Below are 23,221 nucleotides of genomic sequence, written 5' to 3' on the forward strand. Positions count from 1 at the left end.
CTAACGCTTATGAACGAGCGTGTACAGCGTAATACATAGGTAATTGAGATTTTCTGGCGAGATATTCGCGCAGACTCCGCTTACCTTTACTTTAATTTACAAAGCCTATCTTTACAAAGAGCAGCATAAAGAAGGGATTAGTTGGGACGTTCTTGACCGTTCACAGAGATCGACCGGCTCTTCCTGTGATCACGAGGCCACGAATTAGAATAGGTCGCTTGATATAATCTCGCTGGGAATCCGGAGCTTGTGTGCTCGGCCATCTATGCTCGCATCAGACGGCGGACTCGTGCGCCTCAACACGCTCGAATTACGATTTTCGTCGCCCGGTGTCGAGCTTTGTGTTTCCTGCCGAGAGCTGAACTCCCAGGCACAGGGTGAATGAACTTTAAACCTAACTTCGTCCGTAATTGCTACTCGAACCAAGTTTCGCTACTTCCTCTTTTATCAAGTTTTTCCTTATAACTTTATAACGCTGCTTTCGGCTTGTTTTAACGCAGTCGTGCGAAGAGGAAGATCGCTTGAGCGGGCTGATTTTTCAAATTTAAATTCCATCGTACAGATTGTGTCGAATTGAGATTATACGGTGACGAATAAATTAATACGCTACGAACGTCAGCGTATAACTTCTAACTAACGAAAAATTTCTTAGCATATTGGTAACTATTCCGCGTTGTATATCACATTTATTCATTGCCGCTATTAAACGTAAATTCACTTTGTAAAGTTCTCACGTCGTTTTACTTTTCGTATCTTACGAACTTTCTTTTTGTTCACCATCGTATCTCGGCGGGAATGATCTGCCTCTGATTGGTTCACGATCCCGCGATTCTTCTCCGCGATGTGTCAGGAAGATCGTTCACAGCTGGTAAATCTCCGATCCTCTTATCCCTTCATCGCAAATATGACACTGACAGCGTATTGAAAAAGAACGTACAAGGAACAGAAGCCCGAAAAATACCATTGCTTCTTAATCCAGAGTTAAAAATAAATTCCGCCCGGGATATTTAAATAGTCGACGCGATCAATTTTGTCCCTGAACAAGAAATCCCGGAGAAACATCGACCTTGTGTATATACCCTGGCTATAAATTACTTGGGTGAGGAAAAGGGGCGAAGAAAAAGCAGGGAACAGAGATGTTCTTGAAAGCAAACAAGCGCGAGCATACAGATGAAAGATCTAAATCGCGCTTTAGCGAAGAGAATGAAGACAGGAAAATCGTATGAGCAGGAACAGGCCATCGATTGTTCGGGCAAGCAATAACTTCGCCTATTCACACCAGACGCGCGTAGTAGTCTCGTATTACGAAATTAGTGGCTGCAGTTGTGTCAGTTGTAAGCTCAGAGAGTCCCGTCAACGTTAACCGGAGCAACACGCGTACGATCCACGCACATATAATTATTGCACGGAACGAGTCGATAAAACGAACTGCATGTCGTTTTTCAGCATTTCTTGAATGCCGTTTAAACCTTCTATTACGTGATCAATCGCGACGTTTGCTCGCCTACGCGATAAACTTGTACAAATCGCGTTACGACAACGATATATACGATAGCATTGATACAAATCGCTTTTACTTCGTTAATAAATAACCTTGGGATGTCGATGTGTACTCGTTTATGCTACACGGTACTTGCTTCTTCGACTTTCTCTGGTTGATCGATGGATTTTTGTAATAAACATATTTTTCATTAGTTCGTATCATTTTAGGGACACGTTTTAATTCGACATTTTTGAAATTCTCGATGGTCTCTTCTCTGTTTTATTCTTTTTCGTTTCTCTGTTAAAAATTAGGCGCTTTTTGTACTCCGTTTCTCGTTGCTGTATCTCGCATTATTTTTATTCATTCGAATATATAACACACCCTTTTGATTTTTGTTTTATATCTCTTCGTCATTGTTAGTAGTATACATTTTTCGAGATTTTCAACGAATATTCGTTTTTCTATCTTCCGCGTTTCTAAACTTAAACTTTCTACTATGTGAATATCAAAGGAAACGAGACTCTTGCCCGATGTGGAAAACTCCCTCACTTTTATCGAAACCTGTTCTTCTGAAACGTCTATTAGGTGGAACACGGTATTCTAGCAATTCTTTTGGAATTTCGTCGAGTCTTAAAGAAGCGAGGTTACTGCAAATCGAGTTTGCGTTTGTACGAGTAATTAGAAGTAGAAAATACCGGGAGAAATACAAAGAAAATTTTTCCAAACCAATTAGAGATCGAACTGATCACCTCAGACTTGAAAGCAGGTGTGCTAATCACTTAGCCAACAACGCTTTGCGTTCGAAAAAGACCTCTACTGTAATATATCTAGCTTAAAAATTCATTGATCTTTCTGAAACCTCGCGTTTTCATTCTGTAGAAGATTTCCTATATTAGATTCCTTCGATCTCGAATTCTCGCCAGCAGACCCAAAAGATCCGCGATGGTCTCTACGGAGTCTCATTGATCCGAGCTTAACCCTGTCGTATCTCACGTTGCCAACTATCGACCACGGTTTCCGCCTCTATGGCGCGGGGGCGTATTAAATTCCTCGGCGAGTTGAAGCGCAATTTACGCTGCGAGAAACATTATATCAGACGTTTCAATTATCTGTTTGACTTTCGCCTTCTAATCTCGAGGGCGCGATAAGCGTCTGGCCGTGTTGATTCAAGCGTAATCGCAGTGAAAAACGTTGACATTGTACCTGTCTAAGGAAACGCCGCAGGTGCTCCGCCAACGACTGCGTGAATGCCACGTAACGACCCGATAAATACTGTCGTTAACCTTATTCCGGATTCAGCAGCGACTTACTCCGCTGATCAACGCTGATTCAACTTGATTTGTCTCGCGTGTGACGAATACACTCGCTTTGTCGCTGAAGCTGGCAAAAAGTCACACTTGCGATCTTTCCAAATGTCACGTGCTAACCACGCATTATAATTCTCAACAGTGGGCATTTATGCGTGTGGTTCGTGAGAGTACGTGAACGCATTTACCGCGGAATATTACGAATCTACTGGATTGGCAACTAAGTGACTGCGGATTTTGTCAATACCATCTAATGACAAAATCCGCAGTCACTTAGTTGCCAAGTCAATATTAGTGGATGTGTTATAAAAATGATTTGTATTGCGTCAGTGAAATTTCGAATCGATCTGCAAATGTGTGTATGGTGTGCATTATGTAAAATACATTGAAATTTCATTAAGCCTGTAACGAGACGCGACTATCGTGATTGTATTGGTAAAATTTGAATCCAATTTCGATACGTGTAGGGAAGTTACAAGATCTCGTTGAATAATGAATAATTGATCGTCTAAATATTTACTACTGAACTATTTAGAATATTGTGTAACATTTATTCCGATTTTCGGATTCGTTTCAAATCTGTGCAATGTAATCGCGACGGTCGCGCCTTGTTATAGGAAATCGCAAATTTTCCAACGTTTCGCGTCGCGTAATATATTCGTAAAAGCTTTCTATCGGTGCTCGAATACTTTCGTCGACGATTGTACAACGAAACTTAAAATACTGCGCGAAAGAATCGCGAAAGGTGAAACGAGATTTGATGAGAATATTTATGGCCGTTGGGGCGAGAATTATTTTTGAAATTTTCAAGCAACGGCCTCGACCGAAATCTTTAAAAGAGTCGGCGATCTCGCGGTCTAAATTTAAAGCCACTCCCTGAACCGACTTTGCTGCAGATCCACTCGAACGAATTGCTTCCGGATACTCCGAATCGGCAAAGGAACCATCGCGTTTCGGTTCACTGGAATATTATGTCGGCGAGCAAACGTACGACTGTATCGACGATTTTTCAACCGTTACAGAAGCAAAACAACGATTTCCAGTGATACCAGCTTTTTCCAAGCTTTACGACAATTTAACGATAAATAAAAAAAGAACAAAAAATGACGAGGCCATATTTGAGAATTGTAAAAGCTCGCAGAGACTGGAAAATATTTTATAGTGTCATCGTTGTACGAGTTCCACGGAATACGTATACAGCTCACCACTACACACTGTGTACGAAACAGTACGGCACTTTTTAGCTATTAGCTGTCTGTTCGCCCCAAAAAATAGAAAAGAAAGAAAAAAATTTTGCGACCGTTAGATTGGAAAACCATAACTAACACGTACGCTTACGAAACGATTCAAAGGAATATCCAGGTCTCGATATGCGTATTTTCGGGCAACCTGACGCCGTTTGGCTATTGATCGTCGTCTGAAACTCGCAGCAACTTGCCTCCGAGCGAGGCGCACCGAAATTAGTTAAATTCATCGTCCTCTTCGTAACGAGAACAGGAGGAAGAAAGCCGATTTTTTGTCTCGTTAAACAGAAACTGGGAATAAAAGCGAATACGCCATGGTTCCTAACCATGGTATTAATAATGCACTATAGAAATATTTACAGTAATTAAGAAACAGGCCGAAGCTATTGTATTTATTGTAGAATTCAGGCAACGAAAAACGGTGTATGTGGCGCAGTACTTGGAGATAAATAAAAGGGATAACGAGAGATATATTTATTATGCTACTGTAGTTATTTGTAAGTTCAGTGTTAGTTTTAATATTTATAAGCTACATATGTAAAACTGTTGAATTTTCGAGCCATCAGGCTGAAGTAAATAGATACAATACGATAGAAACAGTATCCAACAAGATCGAAAATTTCACGTGTTTCGTTAATTGGAATGTAAATAAATTGTTTCGTAAAACGGAATTCGAAATTTATGAATTTTGTAAATTCCAAAGCAGAGAAAAGTGACGATGTTAATTATAAATAGTATTTTTGTGATTATACCCTGTGACTTGTGAATATTTATGATATGATTTTGTCGTAATAAGCTTACGAAAGCTAATGAATAGCGAATAAGCTTACCAAAGTAACGAAATAGTCGAAGTTATCAAAGGGGTTGATTAGTTTGGCTTTCGAGGGACTCGATTAAAATACAATACGATGGATAAAATACTCGTCATCGTAATCGACGCTAAAATATTTGTTTCTCGTTGCCACGTAACAGATGACAAACGAACGTGGGCTATTTTAAAAAATAAACATAAAAACGTAACACGGTGTTACGAACTTGTTTTTCTTTCTTCCTTTTTTTTTTTTTTTTGCTTCTCTTTTAATCAATCTCGTTCATTTTGATCGATTGGCTACTCGTTCGTGCAAATCGATTTTCCGTTCCACACGTATGCGTGTTGAAAATAATTCCTTCCAACAGGACTACGAACAAAAATTGTTACATGACCAACTGTTGTTCCACTATTTCCTTTTTGCAAAATATTTTTGTCTTTCACGGCAATAATTCCGACGATGGAACGTCGTATCTATTATGTCAAATTTAATTGCTTTGTAACGCTACTTTTTAATGATGTTATAATGAAAAATAATTTATGGAACAAACGGATGTAACGGAGGTATAAAGGAGACGTGAATGAATGATTTCATCCGCTGTATCACTGGTCTTCGAGATGACGTCGTCTTTACTCGACTTTCTATTTATTCCCCATCGTTCCGCTTTTAAATTAAACCGAAAGGTTTTGGGAAACGCAACCGTTTCGTCGTATTACTCATCGAGCTAGATCATAAAACGCGACTTATTTACATAGGCGGACACTTTAACACGTTTGTTGGCTGCATCTTCATAAATCATACGTCTAGGATACGTCTTAATGATCGCTGCCTGGAGAAACAAGCAACCATCTAATCGCATATAATTTCCTTAATGTCTCTCCTTTCGACTGCAACTTGGAGAAACAACTACAAGTAAACAAGTACGTGTAATTTCTTTCAAAGCTTCTTTAACCGAAGATTTATTGTGTTAGTACTCCGAAATTCAATGGCAAATGTCAAACTAAAGATCAAATACTATAAGAGCACTTGACTTCGCTGCGAAATAAATGAAGCGTTCATAACGATCTGAAACATCGAAATAATCCTCGAATTCTGCATTCTTAACCCTATTACGCTTCTCGAACGTCCTTTCACCTCTTCCGTTAACTCCTTGAACCGGGGTCATTCATTGTTAATACGATCCACTTTATTCTCCGTATTTGTGAAGCGAGTACTATTAAATATAATTAAAATACTTGACACAAAAGAAGAAAAATCAGGGGCAAGCGTCGAAAGAAATGACACGATAAAACGTGAAAAGAGGTTTAGTACAAGATAAACGTTATTCCCGCGATTCTCGGGTCAGCGGCAATCGAATGGTTGAAAGGAAGGTTGATAATTTGAAGAAAAGTAGAGAGAAATGCTCGTTTCGATTTTTCTTAAGGAAACAAAATCTTGAAACACGTATCGCGATATAACGGGTGTTGTGGAAACTCCCGCCACTGTGTGTCCGTAAGTCCAAGCTTTCGAATAATCTAAAAAAAATTCTGAAACACTCGTAAACGAGCCTAATAAAATAGACAGCGCGTGTTCATCTACCCCGCGTAGAAATTCAAGGCTCGAACGAGTATACAGCAACCTTCCCTCGGGGTGTAGCCAAACATCGGGGAACAAAAAGACGAAGAGAAAACACACGTGCGCCTACAAAATTTCGCCGGTCTAACGTGCATTCATCGGACGGAATGCAATTACGTAGGAACCGCGGTCGTGGAAGGTTCGTTTCGGCCGGCTGAAAAAAGACGCGGCTTCTGTTTTCCAAGTCGCCGTGGCATCTGGAGGAATAAAAGCTGTGTAAACGTACGATCCTATCCCGTGTGTATATACGCGCATACAGAAAGCTTCGAATGGATTATGGATGCAACACCGTCACGTGTTAGCTCGCGTTATGGCGTTCGTTGAAAATGTGAAAGCCACGTCGGTCGTGGTTGGCTGCCGCCATTTTCGTTCGCTCGATGAAAAATTCACCGTCGAATACTTTCGATGAAATATCACCGAGCTGGTCGCAGGTTGGCTCACAGCGACGACGGCAGAGATCACCGAGTCGATGGCGTGCACGATGGCACGACGAGAAACGGGACGCTACCACCCGATATCGATACTAATATTAGAGCGCTTATCGCCAACCGATAGACCGGACCGCGTTTAATTGCATCGATCTCCGGTCATTTGTCGATTTGCTCGCGCCTTCCTGTCGCCTTTCAGCCGATTAATTGGATACGGTAGCACCGATTCCAGCTCTTAACTCTTATCCTTCTGCAGACAGGCGAAAGAGCCACGCTCCGCCCTCCAATTTTATTCGTTTCGACGTCTGCCTCCGTCGAAAAAAATTTCAATTCGGTCCACAATTTTTTCTTAATTATTACTAACTGCAACGATGGTCGAAAGAAAGTATAATCGGATAATATATTCGCTTTTCAATGCGAATTATAATTGGCAAGATGAACGAATCGTACGATATCGTTCTACTTGATGAATGTTTAGTACAGAGACGACGTTAACACTTTGACTGCCACGCCGAAATCACACGTTTCGCTCAGGACGCCACGGGAGTATTTTTATTATTCAAAGCATGTAATGGCAAAATAATAATAAATTGACGATGTAAGACAACATTCTTCCTCAATCGACAGTTTATCTTATTGGCGGTCCCGGGTGACCACCGTGGCGCCTTGGTAACAGTTGACAGCGACATATTATAACGAGGCTTCGTTTATTTCAACGAACCATTCGCATTCGTCGTTTCGTCGTAAGCAAAACGTGCAGAATATATCGTCGAAACGTGTAGAAGATATTAGCAAACAGTATTTGCTCATTCTATATATAATAGTAAGGTATGTGCACACTTCTAACTTCGATTATACGATTATAAAGCAGCATTTAGGATTATTTTCTAAGGTGTGTTTATAATAATATTCGTAGATTAGCTCTCAAAGATATGGATGCAAACACAGTGCACCGATGCAAGATTTGTTCTCTTTTTTTTTTTTTATTGATGTTCTAATAAAAATGTTTAATCGTTCAATGGGGCACTTTTTATTTCAAAGCATCTTCTATTTATCGCTTATATTCAAAATGTCCTAACCGTCAATTTTCATACAATTTTTACAATCGCAAGAAGTTCAAGCGTTCCGATCACTAATGACAACTGCGACAGTCTAAGTGTTAATGCTTATTTGTTCTCGCATACGTAAGCTTCGATTTCGAATTTTTCCCCGTTCGCTACTTTACGTTGTGGAGGGAGAAATTTGTCATAGAACGCGCGCATTGAATGTTAAGGTTTACAATAAAAATATTGGAACTGGTTTTTCACGAATGACCGATATATTTGCCTGATTTTCTTGTACGAGTTTCCCTTCAGAGCAACCGACATGAGAGACATGGATATATATTGTGTTGGCAACCAATGTACAACGAGTGTATAGTGTATAATGTGTGTTTACTATATATGCATACAAGGTTTTCTTGGGGAAATTTGGGGCAGTGTAAATGCAGTGTAGAGAATAAGTTACATACCCGCGCGGTTTTCTTTATAATGCCCATTATTGATAACAATAGGATTAACACGTTGACTGCCACGCGTTTTCAAAGAAATCTCCGTCAGACCACGCGTACAGCAGTACCAAGCGTTCTCTGCTAGGTGCTCCCATCGATATTTTAGTAATGCGAATCGCTCAAGCGATGGTCTCAAGAATGATCTTTCGTTTCATTTGTTCGCAACATTAAATCCACTAGCTGTTGTTGAATATAACGAAGGAAAGTGTGGTATAGATTATTCCGACCAAATGGTTTCTTATGCCACCACAATTAGAAAAGGAATCAAATGGTACGGAAAACTTGGCATTCGATTCTTTCTGCGAATTTCTGTTGTAAACGCTTTGACGGTTTACAAAATTGCAACAAGAAAAAATATAAATATTAGAATATTTAGACGATTGTTAGTTGCAAAATTATTAGGGTTGTCCGAAAATGCAAAAAATCCTTGTCTTCGACGGAGTCAGCGTAATATCGCCGTTCGGAAAATTGATTCCGGAAGAAGCATTAGACGCGCGTGCACACTATGTTATGGAAATAAAAGACGTCGAATGGGCCGAACAAAGGCACAAAAGAATTTGAAGAAACCAACAACTTATTGTCCAAATTGTGCCGACCAACCTCAGCTATGTGTAGAATGCTTTAAAGTTTTACATTCTAAATAATTCTTTTAATAAACCATTTTCGTATTTTAATTTTATAACAATTCAACTATTATTACAATTAATTATTAATTAACAATTTATTATTATGGAATATCTTTTCAAATACCTACGACGATCCTTCGCAAGTAGTCAAATAAGCGACACCCGAATATGGGATACGTGCCTGACCAGAAACTTTGCTGACACCCGAATACGGGTGTCGTGGCAGTCAACGTGTTAATGATAGATAATATATTAAGACTTCTTTGAAAAAAAGACGCGTCTTCGCTCTTAAACTTGTTTCTCACTCTATTCAGCTTCCTAACTCTGCTTAAAGATTATGTTTCTGCGTATTTCATCATCCAATCAAGTAGTTCTCTCGCTCTCTCACACGTTCACTCTAGTTTCTCTTTCCATCCGCTTCTTTCTCACCAAAGTATTTCATCCCTCTTTACGCGCCCAATTCGCGCGTGCCACACGCCTTAAAAAAAAAGAAACCTTATCCGCTATATTATCTCTTACCGAGTACCACCTAATGGCAAAACTTAGTTGCCAATCCAATAGATTTGCCATTTAAAAAGTTGCGAAATTAATGAAAAATGGATTTCGTCCGTTTGATTTTAAGGCGCTCGGATACGAGTTCGTTCGAAGTAAACGACGATGAAGAAGTGGATGCGTGTAAAGAAAAATGCGCTAATCCAGCGCTGATAAAGGCGAATTCGTGACCGAGTATTCGCGTTACGAGCGGTCATACGAATCTGCCTTGCAGGCGCAACAGGAAACGTTATCGCTGACCACTTTAAATATCTTCGAACAATAAAGGAACAGTGAAGCATGTCGTAATACTTAGACGGTAATTGTCGACGATTAATCGCGATCTTTTCTTCGCGAATAAAAACACCATGTTGTAAAATGTAATGGTTCTCCTGGAAAAATCTGACATCGTTATGGGGCCTTGATAAATCCCTTGATGCAACCAGTGGAACGAATTTGTCGGTTTATATAATAAATCATAGGGATAATTTGGAACTTTCTCTCGGTTATGAGGATAAATGGGCAACGTCGGAGAAATACAACGACTATCAGAGAGGAAAGATTTCGTAGAATCTTGTCAGGCTGGTTTTGTTGTTGCGATATAAAAAGCTCGCTTCTAGACGTTAACGAGATCTCGAAACGTCTTGTTAATTTAATGTAATTGAATTTTCTACGCGAGTCGTGGAAACAGTGCTTAGGAAAAGATTTGGTTAATGGCGCTCGGATGATTAATTCTTCGCAGGTGTATCGCGCGTACAAATATAATAAACAAGCAGTTACGCTATTCTTATTTTTCTATCCTTTTCGCCAGATCTCTATCTTTCTTATTTTATTTATTTTCTTCTTTTATCCCTTCCCATCTTCCCTTTCTCCTTTCACCCTATACTCTTCTTCTATTAGGTTATCAAATAAGTAAGGCGATCTTTTTGAGAATTAAATTTCAAACAACGGCCGTTGTTACCGCCGAAATTTCTAGACAGCTTAATAGAACAAAGCAGAAAATAATAAAAGGACACGAGAAAATTTGTCGCTGCAATCTAACCAACAACTAATTTCTTATTTCCATGTAAATTTCCATCTATGAAAATCAACGACCGAGTTAACTATAACCCTGTAAGGGTATCTGCCCTAACTAAATATTAATGATAACCTAACATCCCTCGCATTTCCTCCGAAAAACGTTTAAATACAATTACTGTCTACATTACTCGCTCTCCTCTACCCATAGCACCACCTTTCGCCACATAAAACCCGTTTCTTAATCGTTCCAACTCTCCCTGAACTCCTGTAAACAACTGGCGAAAAGTATCCACTGTCGCTTCGTTTCAACCCCAGAAACGAGCCCCACCAGTGTCGTATCGAAGAAATCTCTTGACAACAAATTACGGACGCAATTCGTCGAGCGGCCAACGTTCTCGTGAAAGATTCAGTAAGGTCGAACAACGTGGTGCATTAGGCAACGAGGACAGATATACGGGTGGTGGTAGGCTCGTCGATTACAGCTACGGGGCGGGCGTCGTGCCTCCAGGCGAAAGAAACAGCGAAGAAAGTGGCGGTTAAGGTCCCGGAGGAGCGACGAACTTAAGCTAAACGAAATATCCCCGGGGGCGGTCGACAAAAGGGAAACAGCATCGAGGAAAAGTTTGCTCGAGATGTGTTACGAGGATGGCCGCGAGATCGTCTCTTTTCGTCGATGTGGGCGGTGCCGGGGCGAAGAAGCAAGACCTGTTTCTGGACGTGGCCGAAGAAAACTAGCGGATAAAGGCAGCGAACGTGCGCGAATCCGGTCAAAGGTTCCGTGTCGGTGAAAATGTTGACCCGGTTACCATCCCACGGAGTTTCTCGCTTGGCTAAAAGAGACGGCGATAAGAGAGCCCTGGTCGAACGACCATTTCGTCCAATGGGATTGAAACTACAGTTTCGTACCGCTGGTTTTTCGACGATCGTGAATACGTAAGTTTGACGAGATCGAGAGGACGTTTGGTTCTTTGCGATTCTCAGATTTAAATCCCGCTGCTGTTGTTCTTTCGCTTAGTCACTTCTCTGATATCTGCTCTTAATGGAATATAAGTTTCATTCTGAGTTACATTCTGACACTACGTTCCAAGTATCGTGATGAAAGTAGTCACAAAAATCAGCGAAGATAGAGTTCGAATTGTTCGCAGCGATAATTCAATTGACCTAACAAATAGCTACTTGTCGCAGTCTCGTTAAGATGGTTCAAGAATCGTCGAAATGAAAATGAAGAAGCTTCGCAGGAACGAAGTGACGTAAAACGCGAAGAGCATTGCGAAGGAAGACGCGTGTCCTAAATCCGCCTTTTGCAGATATAGAGCAAGCAAAGAGATTAGAGAAAGAAATAGGACCATGAATTTAACAGCAGCATCCACTAAAACGTTACACGGAAACGTTTCTACGTAAAACCAGCCGTAGATCCTGTCGCAAGCAGGAAACATCGCGAACTGTACCTGAAATCATGCAGCAGCTTAACCAGCATCTTGTACGAGCGTAGAAATTCTCCTCAACGTAATCTACTCCTCGGTTGGAGGCCAGCAACTCATTTACCCAACCTCGCAGCTTTTTCAACGACGCATTTACGTTGCTTTCAGCCACCACCAGGCTAACGTCGGAAGCGCAACACGGCCTTCGCGTCGTTCCTCGCCGGTCTCAGTGCAATTAAGCGGCTTTTAAAGGCTCCTAATCGAATCATCATTCGTGTGTTCTCGCGTTATCCACGACACAACGGTGAAACTGGCGAGGATGAAAGAAGAAAGAGGAATCTAGAGGAAGAAAAAAAATATATCCTTTCGTGGTGGCTTTCATTAGGTCCGTACCGAGCCTCTTCTTCGGCTCTCCCAGGACCGCTGAGCAAATTGAATCACAACTGGATTTAATAAAGCTCGGCTCGTGTTTAGCCTGTACGCGGTGAAGTTAGCGTGTCGTCTCTTGGGAAGATAATGCCCTCGTCAACTCGCTTAGCATAAAGTTCCGAGACAGTGCGGCGACATTGAGTTATCAGACGAGAAGACACGGTGAAAAAAGAAAAGCACGGCCAGGAGGACCTCGAGACGCAATATCATTTTTTTCTCTGCCGCTATTTCCTCCGTTTTTCTATACTTCTCTTTCTCCTTTCAATTTGCTTCTTCTTGATTCCTCGTTTTCTTATTCGAAAGGCGTAGGATGACCAGTCAGGATTGCACCGACTCACGTTGCAAGCTCTTCCTGGATTTTCGTTTTCCTTTTTCAGTTGAATATTCTCTGGCTCCTCGTTGAAGAGAATACAGCGGAAGCTCGCTACGCGATATTAAAAGCTGCAATTAGGGCGAAGTTTTCTCGTTAAACGCGATCGACCGTGTTTCGATCATGGGATTTTTCATTAACGAGTAACCATCTCCGTTAATGAACGACTGTTGCAGCCAGACAAGTGTCTTGATAACGCAACGTGCACGTTAACCGGCACTGTAAAACAGCAGTTTGCCGGAATGTAAACCGTGGCTACCCTCTATGACTGTTATATAAATCACTAGTTTCCTCGTTATCAAGAGATTGCGAATAAACAACATAGAGTACAGGTGGCTGCAGTATCAAATTTTCATCGTATCGCGCACCAGCAGATTTTACAATTCAACGCGGGAATTTTCTAGCCTCAAGAATTTATTCTCTTGCACTTTCTCTATCGAGTAGTCCAAGCCACGTATATCTAGTGAAATGGGTCAGTAGCTTTTTCGCAAAGGAAAGCAGATCTGTCGCGAATTCTTTCTCATTGACATACTGCCTTCTGAACGAATAATGTTCGCTGTTCGTTGACAAATTTGTTATACGTTTGTACCACAAGCTGCTTGTAAAAATGTCTATCGCGACAGTAAACGTACGACTACTGGCCGTTTGCAAAAACGTCTATCCTGTAAGCGAAAATAAAACTGCTTGCTGCTCGTAAAAACGTCCGTTTTGCCGATGAACATGGAACTACACGCTGCTTGTAAAAATGTGCATCCCGCCGATAGACTTGAAACTACACGCTGCTTATAAAACTGTCTACTCCATCGACGAGCATGGAACTACTCGCTGCCTGTAAAGTGTCCATCCTGCCAGTGAACATGAAACTACTTGCTGCTTGTAAAAATATCAATCCTGCCGATGAACATGGAACTTTCTTTTTTTTTTTTTTTTTTTTTTTGCTTCTAAAATTGTCTTCTGTCCCGTTGACGAACGTAGAATCGTTGGCGAGTTATTTACAAGTAACAGCGTGGAACGGTATTCGCTGTTCTCCGACAAGTTCCTTGCTCGTTCTACGCAACAACGGGCATATTACGAACGCGTTTTGCGATCTATTCGCGAACACCAGTGTGAACGCGAACTAAGGCCAAGTTTCTCCCCGAAGAAACGTCGCCATTGCTCGTGATGATCGTTCGCTCGATTCTAGGATTATTGGAGATCGCTTCTATCAAGTTTCAGTGTCTGCGAAAGTTGCAGAGTTCGCCGAGTTCTCGCCATCTAGGATTATCGGAGATGGCGCGATTCTACGAAATTCCTCGACCTCGAACGATCCTCCAAACTTTCCAAGTTTCCAAAATTTCCGTCACGCGTTCGCGACGTCGTTATCGACACCGGTCGTTACGTTTCTACGATAGGATTTGTCGCGGGATTGTTCGTGCAAATGAATCGAGACCGGAACACGTAAGCTGGACGAGCTTTCAGCTTTGCCGTTTCATCTTCTAATAAAAACGTCGCGTGTCACGATACAATGTCCAGCCAAGTAGTATACGTTCAGGTTGTAGACACGTGGACACCGTTTGTCGTTTAAATTAGGAACCTGGGCTCGGTGTTTCGCGATATGATAAATTAAAATATTCGTACGAAATATTCCTGCGATATGAAAAACAACGTTTGCTGATGAGGAAGGAAAAGGTATTTAAGCCTCGTGCGATCTTTGGGTTATTTCCTCCCTGAATCCTATTTTTTGCATCGTTGGAAAATTAATTAAGTTCGAAGAAAATACGAAAGGGCAATTATCGATACGATATGACACACATAATCAGAGGATTTTATTTGGAAAGTTGATCGACGTGGCGAGACACATTTCGCGAGCTGTCGAATCGCGTGAAAAGTTATTCACTCGTCGTAAAGCTCGTAATTATCAATGGTTTGCTATGCGTTTACAGTGCATCAACGCCACAACGACACGATCTAACTAGTTAACTCTGCTTTGCATTTCGCCTTCCAACTGATAATATCCTTCGTTACGTGTGCATCGCTTACGCTAAACCGCGCAAACTAAAACAATCAGTCGCCATATCGCGTCATCTGTTGTGACTGTAACATGCGAAACATGAAGTAACTACGGTCTGCGAGAATAAAGATAGAGCTAGTTCTTCGTGCCAAAATCATCTACAAATTACAAGGTAAATCACTTTTCAAACCGAACTACCGTATAACAGTTCAAGACACGACTTTCTTTGGAATAATATTCCTATTTAGTGCAAGCTTATCGCAAGCAAGCGAATCTTTTAGCAAGTTTCATAGGAAATATTTACGCGAGAAATCGATCTCGGAACTATTTTTAATTCAACTTTCTCCGTTCCGAAACCCTCGTTGACAAACGTTTGATTTCAATTAAAATTTAAAATTCTATTCTATTGGATTTGGCAACTAAGTGATCGCTGATTTTGTCATTAGGTGGCAACTATGTGATTGCGGATTTTGTCATTAGGTGGCAATTAAACGATTGCGGATTTTGACATTGATACTTAATGACAAAATCGGCAATCACTTAGTTGCCAACCCAATAGAATAGAATTTTGTCATTAAGTGATATTAACAAAATCCGCAATCACTTAGTTGTTAACCAAATATCTCATACAAAGTGACATCAAGATACAAAATCAACAGGATGTCCGTACGCTTTATTTCTTCATAATTCTTCATCATTCAGGCTATTCTATCCTATTGGTTCAATCATTAGGTGGCAATGACAAAATCCGCAATCACTTAGTTGCCAACTCAATATTTCGTGGCAGACAAACGTTTGATTTTAACGTAAAATTCTATTCTATTGGTTGGCAACTAAGTGATTGCGGATTTTGTCATTGCCACCTAATGACAAAATCCGCAATCGCTTAGTTGCCAATCCAATAGTAAGAGATCACGGAAACTTAATAACTGAACTATTTCCGATCTCTTATTTAACCCAATCTCGTTTCATCTCTCGAAATAAAATTCTCGTGTGCTACAAATTTGCTCGTAAATACTAACGATAGAATACAAAGGCCTGCAGCAAATGAAAAAAAAAAAAAAAAAAAAAAAAAAAGAAAAGGAAAGTTATACAAAATCTACTGGCGCTTTCCCATACTGAAAAGATCAACAACCCCATCAATGGCCGATACCGCAACCATCCCCGTTTTTCATTGTTGAATCGTCGGCGATCAGGCCGGAGGATAAATCGTTGTTACGGAAGCGGAATAACAGTTTCCATCAGCTTGCTGGTCGGATGCACCGGCGGCTGCGAAGTGTCCATAAAAATTGATCTCGGGGCATTGAATGTTACAGCGTGCGATGTCCAGCTTGGCGAACATTCCCGACACGTTTGCTGAACGCACACCAAGTATATAGGTACACGACCAGATGAAAGGGGCCCCATCGATGAATTTCTTCGCGACTCTTTCTGGGTAAACACGCCGGTGCATATGAAGTCGGCGTACAGTCGATCTTTTTTCATATATATAAAATTGCAAATTCGAGAGGCTGGGAATAGTAAAAACAGGGGGGGGGGGGAAGGAGGTGGAGGAATGTTCGTCCTTCGTAGACACGATGGAAGACGAGAAATACGTATATTATATGGTAAGTGATCGATTCTCGATCTTAATAAAAGTGGCTGGGTGTAAAGATCGATCGATTTTGATGGACCCTTTGCATAGCAAAATTTTTACGACACCATCGGACCAGGAACTTCGACGCTCTACTTTTATAGCGAAACTTTGACGAGAGGAGACGAAATTGTAAATGTTCGTACATTCGTTTGTACTTTCATGCGGCGGCATTTTTCTTTCCTCTTTTCTTCATTTTCTTTTTCTTTGTGTGAGAATTAATAGGAGAAATCATTTGAATATCGTTAATTTACAAGCACGATGTCAATGGATAGCAGAGAGTTAACACTTTGAGGATGCGAATTCGCGTCTTGCACAGATCGAAACTCTAAGTTTTACGTTTCTCCAACAACCATCCTTCGTAACGTTCATTATTTTCCCAGCTGAATGTGAAAATTAGCAAACGTGACATCAAAAGTGCCATTTGCAACACGGGCTCGATAAAACTGGCGACATTTTCTTGCGGATATTGCCAAGGTTTATCGCGTATCTGTATACGTATAAGGCAAGAAAAAAAGGAAAAAAAAAAAAAAGAGGCAGCGAAAGGTTGGTGCGATATTTTCCCCTGATTCGACTGACCATCGGGGATTCGCGTTCCGCGCGAGCGCAGCAGAAGATAAAAGAGGGACAAGGGAAAGGTGGAATCGACCGGAGGAATGAAACGAATCACCGGAAAAATGAGCAATGTCACGCACCTCTGCCCTTTATTGTGACCAGATATTATGTAACCTGGTGTTCGTTCTACCGGAAAAATGACGTTTACTCGCATAACACGCTTCGCTATAAATGCTAATTGCGCAAAACGTCACGGAAATGAACAGAGAGACATTCGGTCCGATTATTTTTCCCACCGTCGACTAATTCGAATTTGGTCCAAGAAGATACAAAACGGAAAACCTGTGTTATTCCTTAGAATTCAGGGAAGCGAGAATCGGAAACGAGGATTCTATTTCTAATTGTTTTCTCGGTACGCGATGTGAGGTAGCGCGAATTCGTGGCAACAGCGGTTCGTTAGAACGTGTAATACATTTCTCACTCGCGTGTTCGATCAACAAGTTCTTGGCACTCGACGCGAGGACAGATATTTTGGCATCCGCTGTCCGACCATTTAGCTTTTTCTTGCGTTTCAGGTAAAATCGCCACTGCAGTCAATCTGACAAACGATCTACGCTAAAAATACCGACAGTAAGAGCGTTTATATTTAATTTTCCTTCGGGATGACAGATAACGTCGAATTATCGATCGATATTTCATAACAACGAACGATAACCAATGCGATTTGAACAATGGCGTTTATCAAACACAGGCAATTTTACTCGCGTGCGCAAAATCTTGGCGAATCGTTTGCATAAGCGTGTGCCAGCGATGCGGGACTATAAATAGCGGCGGAATTCGGCATTTAGAGGCAGTCAACGATGAGTCACAAGCCTCCAGGGTGTTATTCGTAGACGTTTCCCTTTCGTTCGTACGCTAAAACAATGCTCTTTGACGTCGCGAACTGCGACTTGTCAAAGAGCCTTGCCGCGGTTCTGCACGCGGCCCCACGACGACTCTTCCTTCGTTTTCACACCAGTGTTAATTGACTTTCGACGGATTTCTGCTAACTAGTCGTCGCTCCGTTCTCTTAACGCCGAACCTCTCGAATTTTAGAAGGCAGTTAGCTGGAAATTTTTCTCGATCAATTACTAGGTTGTCCGAAAAGTTTTTTTAAGGAAACAATAGACGCACGATGTTTTTTGTTTTATATTAGTTTATTAAATTATGCACGAACATAATGATAGAAATATAACGAAGTGGATCATACCTAATTCAATAAAATAATATAAAACAGAAATTGTTGTTCGTCTATTATCTCCTTATGAAAAGAAAGAAACTTTTCGGACAACCTATGGATAAATAAAGTTTGGAATTTTCTTTGAAAGACTTAGTTTTAGATCGTTTAGGATCATTCTCAGAGTAGCTCGATACATCTAATCTCGTTTATTTATAAGAATTACTGAAACATCTTGAAACTGTTATTCGTGTGTTGATACTTCTTTCTCAGATAAGATAAATAATAAAGATAATATTGCGAAACATGAAGTTCGGTAGGAGCCAGATTTACTTCGAACCTAATTCAATTCATCTTCAGCTTTTAAAATTCTCTCTTTGCCTGCTAATTACACGAAACAGGGAATTATCTGCACCTGATATAAGCCGGATTTATTAATCCAAACACCTCGCTTGTTTATAACAATCATCGAACTACCTTGAAACTTCCACCTTTCCCGTTAATCGCATAAAGCACGAAATTATGCAGATGAAACTGCAAAATGGCAATAAGTCGATCGCTAGACTTATTATTATGCCGGATTTGCGTGAAAATTCCCATTTCTCAGTGTATTAATAACCAAATACGTTTCCGATCGTTAACGTTCACGTAGTTAGCCGAGTACCGGAGAAGCTAAACCCGGTGTGTAACCAGGTTCCATCGTTTCCGCCAAATCCGTGAGTTTCAGCCAATGTTGGTAACTTCAGAAATTCGTCGAATTACCAACAACCACGTAATTTCACTCCTCCTCCCTCCGAATAAGAGTAGCTGTACGTGCATGGAATAATCGGGTCGACTATCGCGATTCCAATCGCCGCACCAACTCCGCAACGAAACACACTTTTGCATCCTCCGCGTGAATCCGAATCACGAGCAGCGCGATCAAGCTACTTAGCTGTCGGTTTAGAAAAGAACACGATCAACGTCGGTGTTCGTGGATCATTATAGAACGCGTCGAGGTCACTGACACTTAACTGTCCCTTGATGGACGCTATCGAAGATGGAACGCGATTTCCGGTCTGCCTAGCAGCTGAGTATACACCGTGCGCGCCACTGTCAATTCCAATGTGTCTGATTTCGAATGTACGAGTTACTGTGAGGGATGTAACACAGTGGCGTAACGACCATGGACCCGCAAAGGAAATTATAAATTGGTTCAGTTGGAATTGGTTCTATGGACGTTGGTTGACGGTGGTTGACACATTTGCAGCTTCTTAGATTTGCATTGGTTCGCGAAAGTATTCCAACACTTGCACGCACCTTGACGTACGTAGGGAACTTTTATGTCTTTTAAATGCATAGCATTGAATATTAAACGTATAGTCGTGCAACGAATAAAATGCGTTGGAACTGATCGTCTTAGCTTCCGGGAAGCTGGAACGTGATGTTCCCAGCTAAAATCCGAGGAATATTTAATATTTCAGGATTTCCATTAACTTCGCTATAAATATTGCCTAAACTTATTTATTGATAAATATTACCCAATTTACCATCAAACACGAACATTAGTGGACTAAGTGCGCTCTTAGAAAATTCTTAACACTTTGACTGCCACGCCAAAATCACACGGGAGTATTTTTATTATTCAAAGCATGTAATGGCAAAATAATAAATTGACGATGTAATACAACATTCTTCCCAATGGACTGTTTATCTCATTGGCGGTCACGGGTGACCACCGTAGCGCATTGGTAACAGTTGATAGCGACGTATTATAACAAGGCTTCGTTTATTTCGACAAACCATTCGCATTCGTCGTTTCGTCGTAAGCAAAACGTGCGGAATATATCGTCGAAACGTGTAGAAGATATTAGTGAACAGTATTTGCTCGTTCTATGTATAATAGTAAGGTATGTGCACACTTCTGACTTCAATTATACGATTATATAGCAGCATTTGCGATTATTTTCTAAAGTGTGTTTATAATAATATTCGTAGATTAGCCCTCGAAGATGTGGATGCAAACACAGTGCACCGTTAGATGCAAAATTTGTTCTCGTTTCCTTTTTATTGATGTTCTAGTAAAAATGTTTAATCGTTCAATGGGGCACTTTTTGTTTCAAAGTATCTTCTATTTATCGGTTATATTCAAAATGCTCCAACTGTCAATTTCCATTTAATTTGTACAATTGTAAGAAGTTGAAGAGCTCCGGTCACCAATGACCACCGTGGCAGTCAAAGTGTTAATCGTATAGTTGAGCAACGAATAAAAGGAGGAACTGATCGTCTCAGCTTCCGGGAGGCTGGGATGTGATGTTACCAGCTAATACCGGAAGAATATCTAACGTTTCAAGATGGTCTAATTTTCTATTCTCTTCTGTCTTTTCACAGACTTAAGTAGCTTTCATCTTCCATTGACTTCGCTATAATGTTATCTTATTGATAAATATTACCCAATTTACCATCAAACACAAGCATTAGTGGACTAAGTCCGCTCTTAGGAAATTCTTAGTCAGCCTTTCGTGTTATCTGACCGCGTTATAAGTACTTACATCCCTGAATCAATTCCAAACGATAGTCCCTTCGTGTACAATAAATTGCAATAACGTTTCGATGCTTTAATATCGTGACTCGATCGACGATAGTAGTCGGATTAAAGTCGATCAACACTTTCTCGAACGCGATATCAAGTCTTCTCGATCCTTAGAATTAAGTTCGACGATCCTTCAAAGAGCTGATCCGATCGACGCTTTTATCGTGGGTCGCGAGGAATTTTATTTCGCGGATTAATCTCTGCGACGACCTGTGAATCAACAAGGTGTGCCACTTTGTAAAAATGTCACGCTCGATCGAAAGGCGATCGTGATTCACGATCCTCCGTTGAATCAGTGCGGTGACATCGCACGTGACACGTGCATCTCGATCGCGGTATCGTCGACCTGCGGTTTAGGATCCAGAAGATTAAGCGCCTTCACTAGAATAAAATTTTGCTGTACAAACAGAGGCAAACATTCCACGTATTCTGATATCATTTCCTTTCTTCGAAGTCTTAGTTAACGTCTTATGCATCGATCTTACCGTTGTCGGTTACCGCAATGTGTAATACATAATAATTTAACATCGTAGCAGTACATTATGAGAAAATACAATTTACACACACACACACACACATATATAGGGATTACAATAGCTCGAGATACACTGGAATACACTCAATATGCGGCAATGCAACTTATTCGTATTTGGAACTGAAGGAAGCTGGCATGGCAGATGAAGTTTGAATTTCGTGAGAAGCATCTGTATATTTTCCGGAGGATCGTAGGAACAAAAGATTGAAACTCGCTTCAACGAGTTTGATAGTTAAGCTATTGAATATTTCATCGAAACTTTCGAAACGTTCGAAGCTCGCAAAAAATCCCTGAAAATTGTGAAATACTTTGAAGCACGGAAAATGAGAAATTGTAATTATGAATAATCGTGCGTCGGAACTGAAAGAGAAAAATTGGCCGAATTTTGGGCAAATCGGACTAACGCAGGTAGCGACAAACATCGGAACGTTTGCTACGAGCAAATGTCCACGAGGCAAAGGAAAATTCGCTTTCACGAGATAATTCACTTCAGCAGGGACGGTTTTACGAAATGAAAATTCGATTCCGAGAAGCGTAGTTCGCGCGGCCATTTCACGTTTTTTTTTTTTTTTTTTTTTTTTTTTTCTTCTTTTTTCATCTTGACGTCGCGAGTCTCGCGAAGCTCGCTCAAACTGGCTGACGAGCGCTAATTAACTCGCAATGCCATGCAGCTCCGACTAATTGGGCTTGTTCTATAATTAACCATGGCCAACTTTAATCGGTCTGGCTTTTCGTTCCGCGCTGTCATTGAAACGGAACGTTTCGAACCGATAGAATTCAAACGCAAAATTTCGTACGATGTACACGTCGTTGTATAAACTCTGAGAAAGACAGTCCAGTCTAGAACCAGAGTAGAACCGTTTGTTCCAACCATCTTTCCGGTTCCTAATGAACGTCTATATGGGACGAGCAATCTGTGTTAATTAACCGTGTCCTGCGTGATCGGGGCATCGATGATGCTGCCAAAGAGATTAAAGCATCTCTGCTATGACGATGGAGAGAGAGAGAGATAGAGAGAGAGAGAGAGATAGAGAGAGAGATTTTCTTTTAATGATTCATCGAGCGTTGGCATTGATGGATTTTCTCTGTTTTCTAAAAAATGTTATTAGAAATTTGATTGGCAATTAAATGGAGATTAAAGTTAGTTTATTATTATTATCGAAAATATGGTAATTATTACTTTGATACGGCTATCGATCTCTGGAAAAGTAACTTTATTGCCTATATTTTACGGGTTTTCCAGCGCTGTTCATACTGGCTAGCAGAAATATAAAAATTCAAGCGAAGTATCTGCGGAATGGAACGTTGGAGAGACGTTCCTCTAATGATTCATCGATTAATTAAACGTTCTAAAGTATTTCGTCTGTGCTCTCTGTCTGCTCGTTGGCAATTAAATGGAAATTACGGCGGAGTTATTTTAACATTATTATTGAAAATTTTTACCTCGAAGTGCCTGTCGTCCTTTTGAAAAGATAATTGAAAAATAATTCACCTCGTGACTTTCGAGCACCTCCTTTCAAATTGCCAATGACTTTTTAAACAAACTGACCAATGCAAGTAGAAAAATTTCATTGACACATACTACGTTTCCAATTAAAAGCATTGATCAAACAATTAAAACAATTGATTAAAACAATTGTCGCATTGAAGTAAACATTTTTCTTAAACGTTGGAAACTCTACAATGTCGCAGGATTTCTATTTCTTTTAAACACTGCCGACTAAATCTATGCATAGTCATGTCGCTTCTTCATCGGTCAATTGCCGATACGATCGAGAGAAGAATTAAAGACGGCCGATTAAGCTCACAGCGAATCGTTCGAGAGAAGAAAGTGTGTCAAAGTGTCGAATCCTTTTTGAGAAATTTTCAATGGCCTCCGAAGATTGGAA

The 23,221-nt window shown here is 40.7% G+C and overlaps 2 protein-coding genes across 10 annotated transcripts in view; one reads left to right on the forward strand and one right to left on the reverse strand.

Annotated features, from left to right (window-relative positions):
• LOC126872087 (dystroglycan 1-like) overlaps positions 1-23,221 on the reverse strand; it is a 162,551-nt gene that overhangs the window by 32,185 nt on the left and 107,145 nt on the right. The gene's annotated exons all lie outside the window — the stretch shown is intronic.
• The window catches only part of LOC126872108 (mediator of RNA polymerase II transcription subunit 20), a 249,662-nt gene continuing 246,437 nt past the window's right edge, over positions 19,997-23,221 (forward strand). Inside the window, exon 1 of one of the 5 annotated variants that reach the window (XM_050631664.1) lies at positions 19,997-20,114. Coding sequence is in view for 1 of the 5 variants with exons in the window: in XM_050631670.1 (XP_050487627.1) it covers positions 20,100-20,114 (15 nt within the window). In the remaining 4 variants the exon portion in view is untranslated. The remainder of the gene's footprint in view (positions 20,115-23,221) is intronic. The other 4 variants (XM_050631670.1, XM_050631668.1, XM_050631674.1 and 1 more) reach the window with 4 other exon arrangements.

Source organism: Bombus huntii, chromosome 12, assembly GCF_024542735.1.
Source record: "Bombus huntii isolate Logan2020A chromosome 12, iyBomHunt1.1, whole genome shotgun sequence".
Classification (NCBI taxonomy): domain Eukaryota; kingdom Metazoa; phylum Arthropoda; class Insecta; order Hymenoptera; family Apidae; genus Bombus; species Bombus huntii.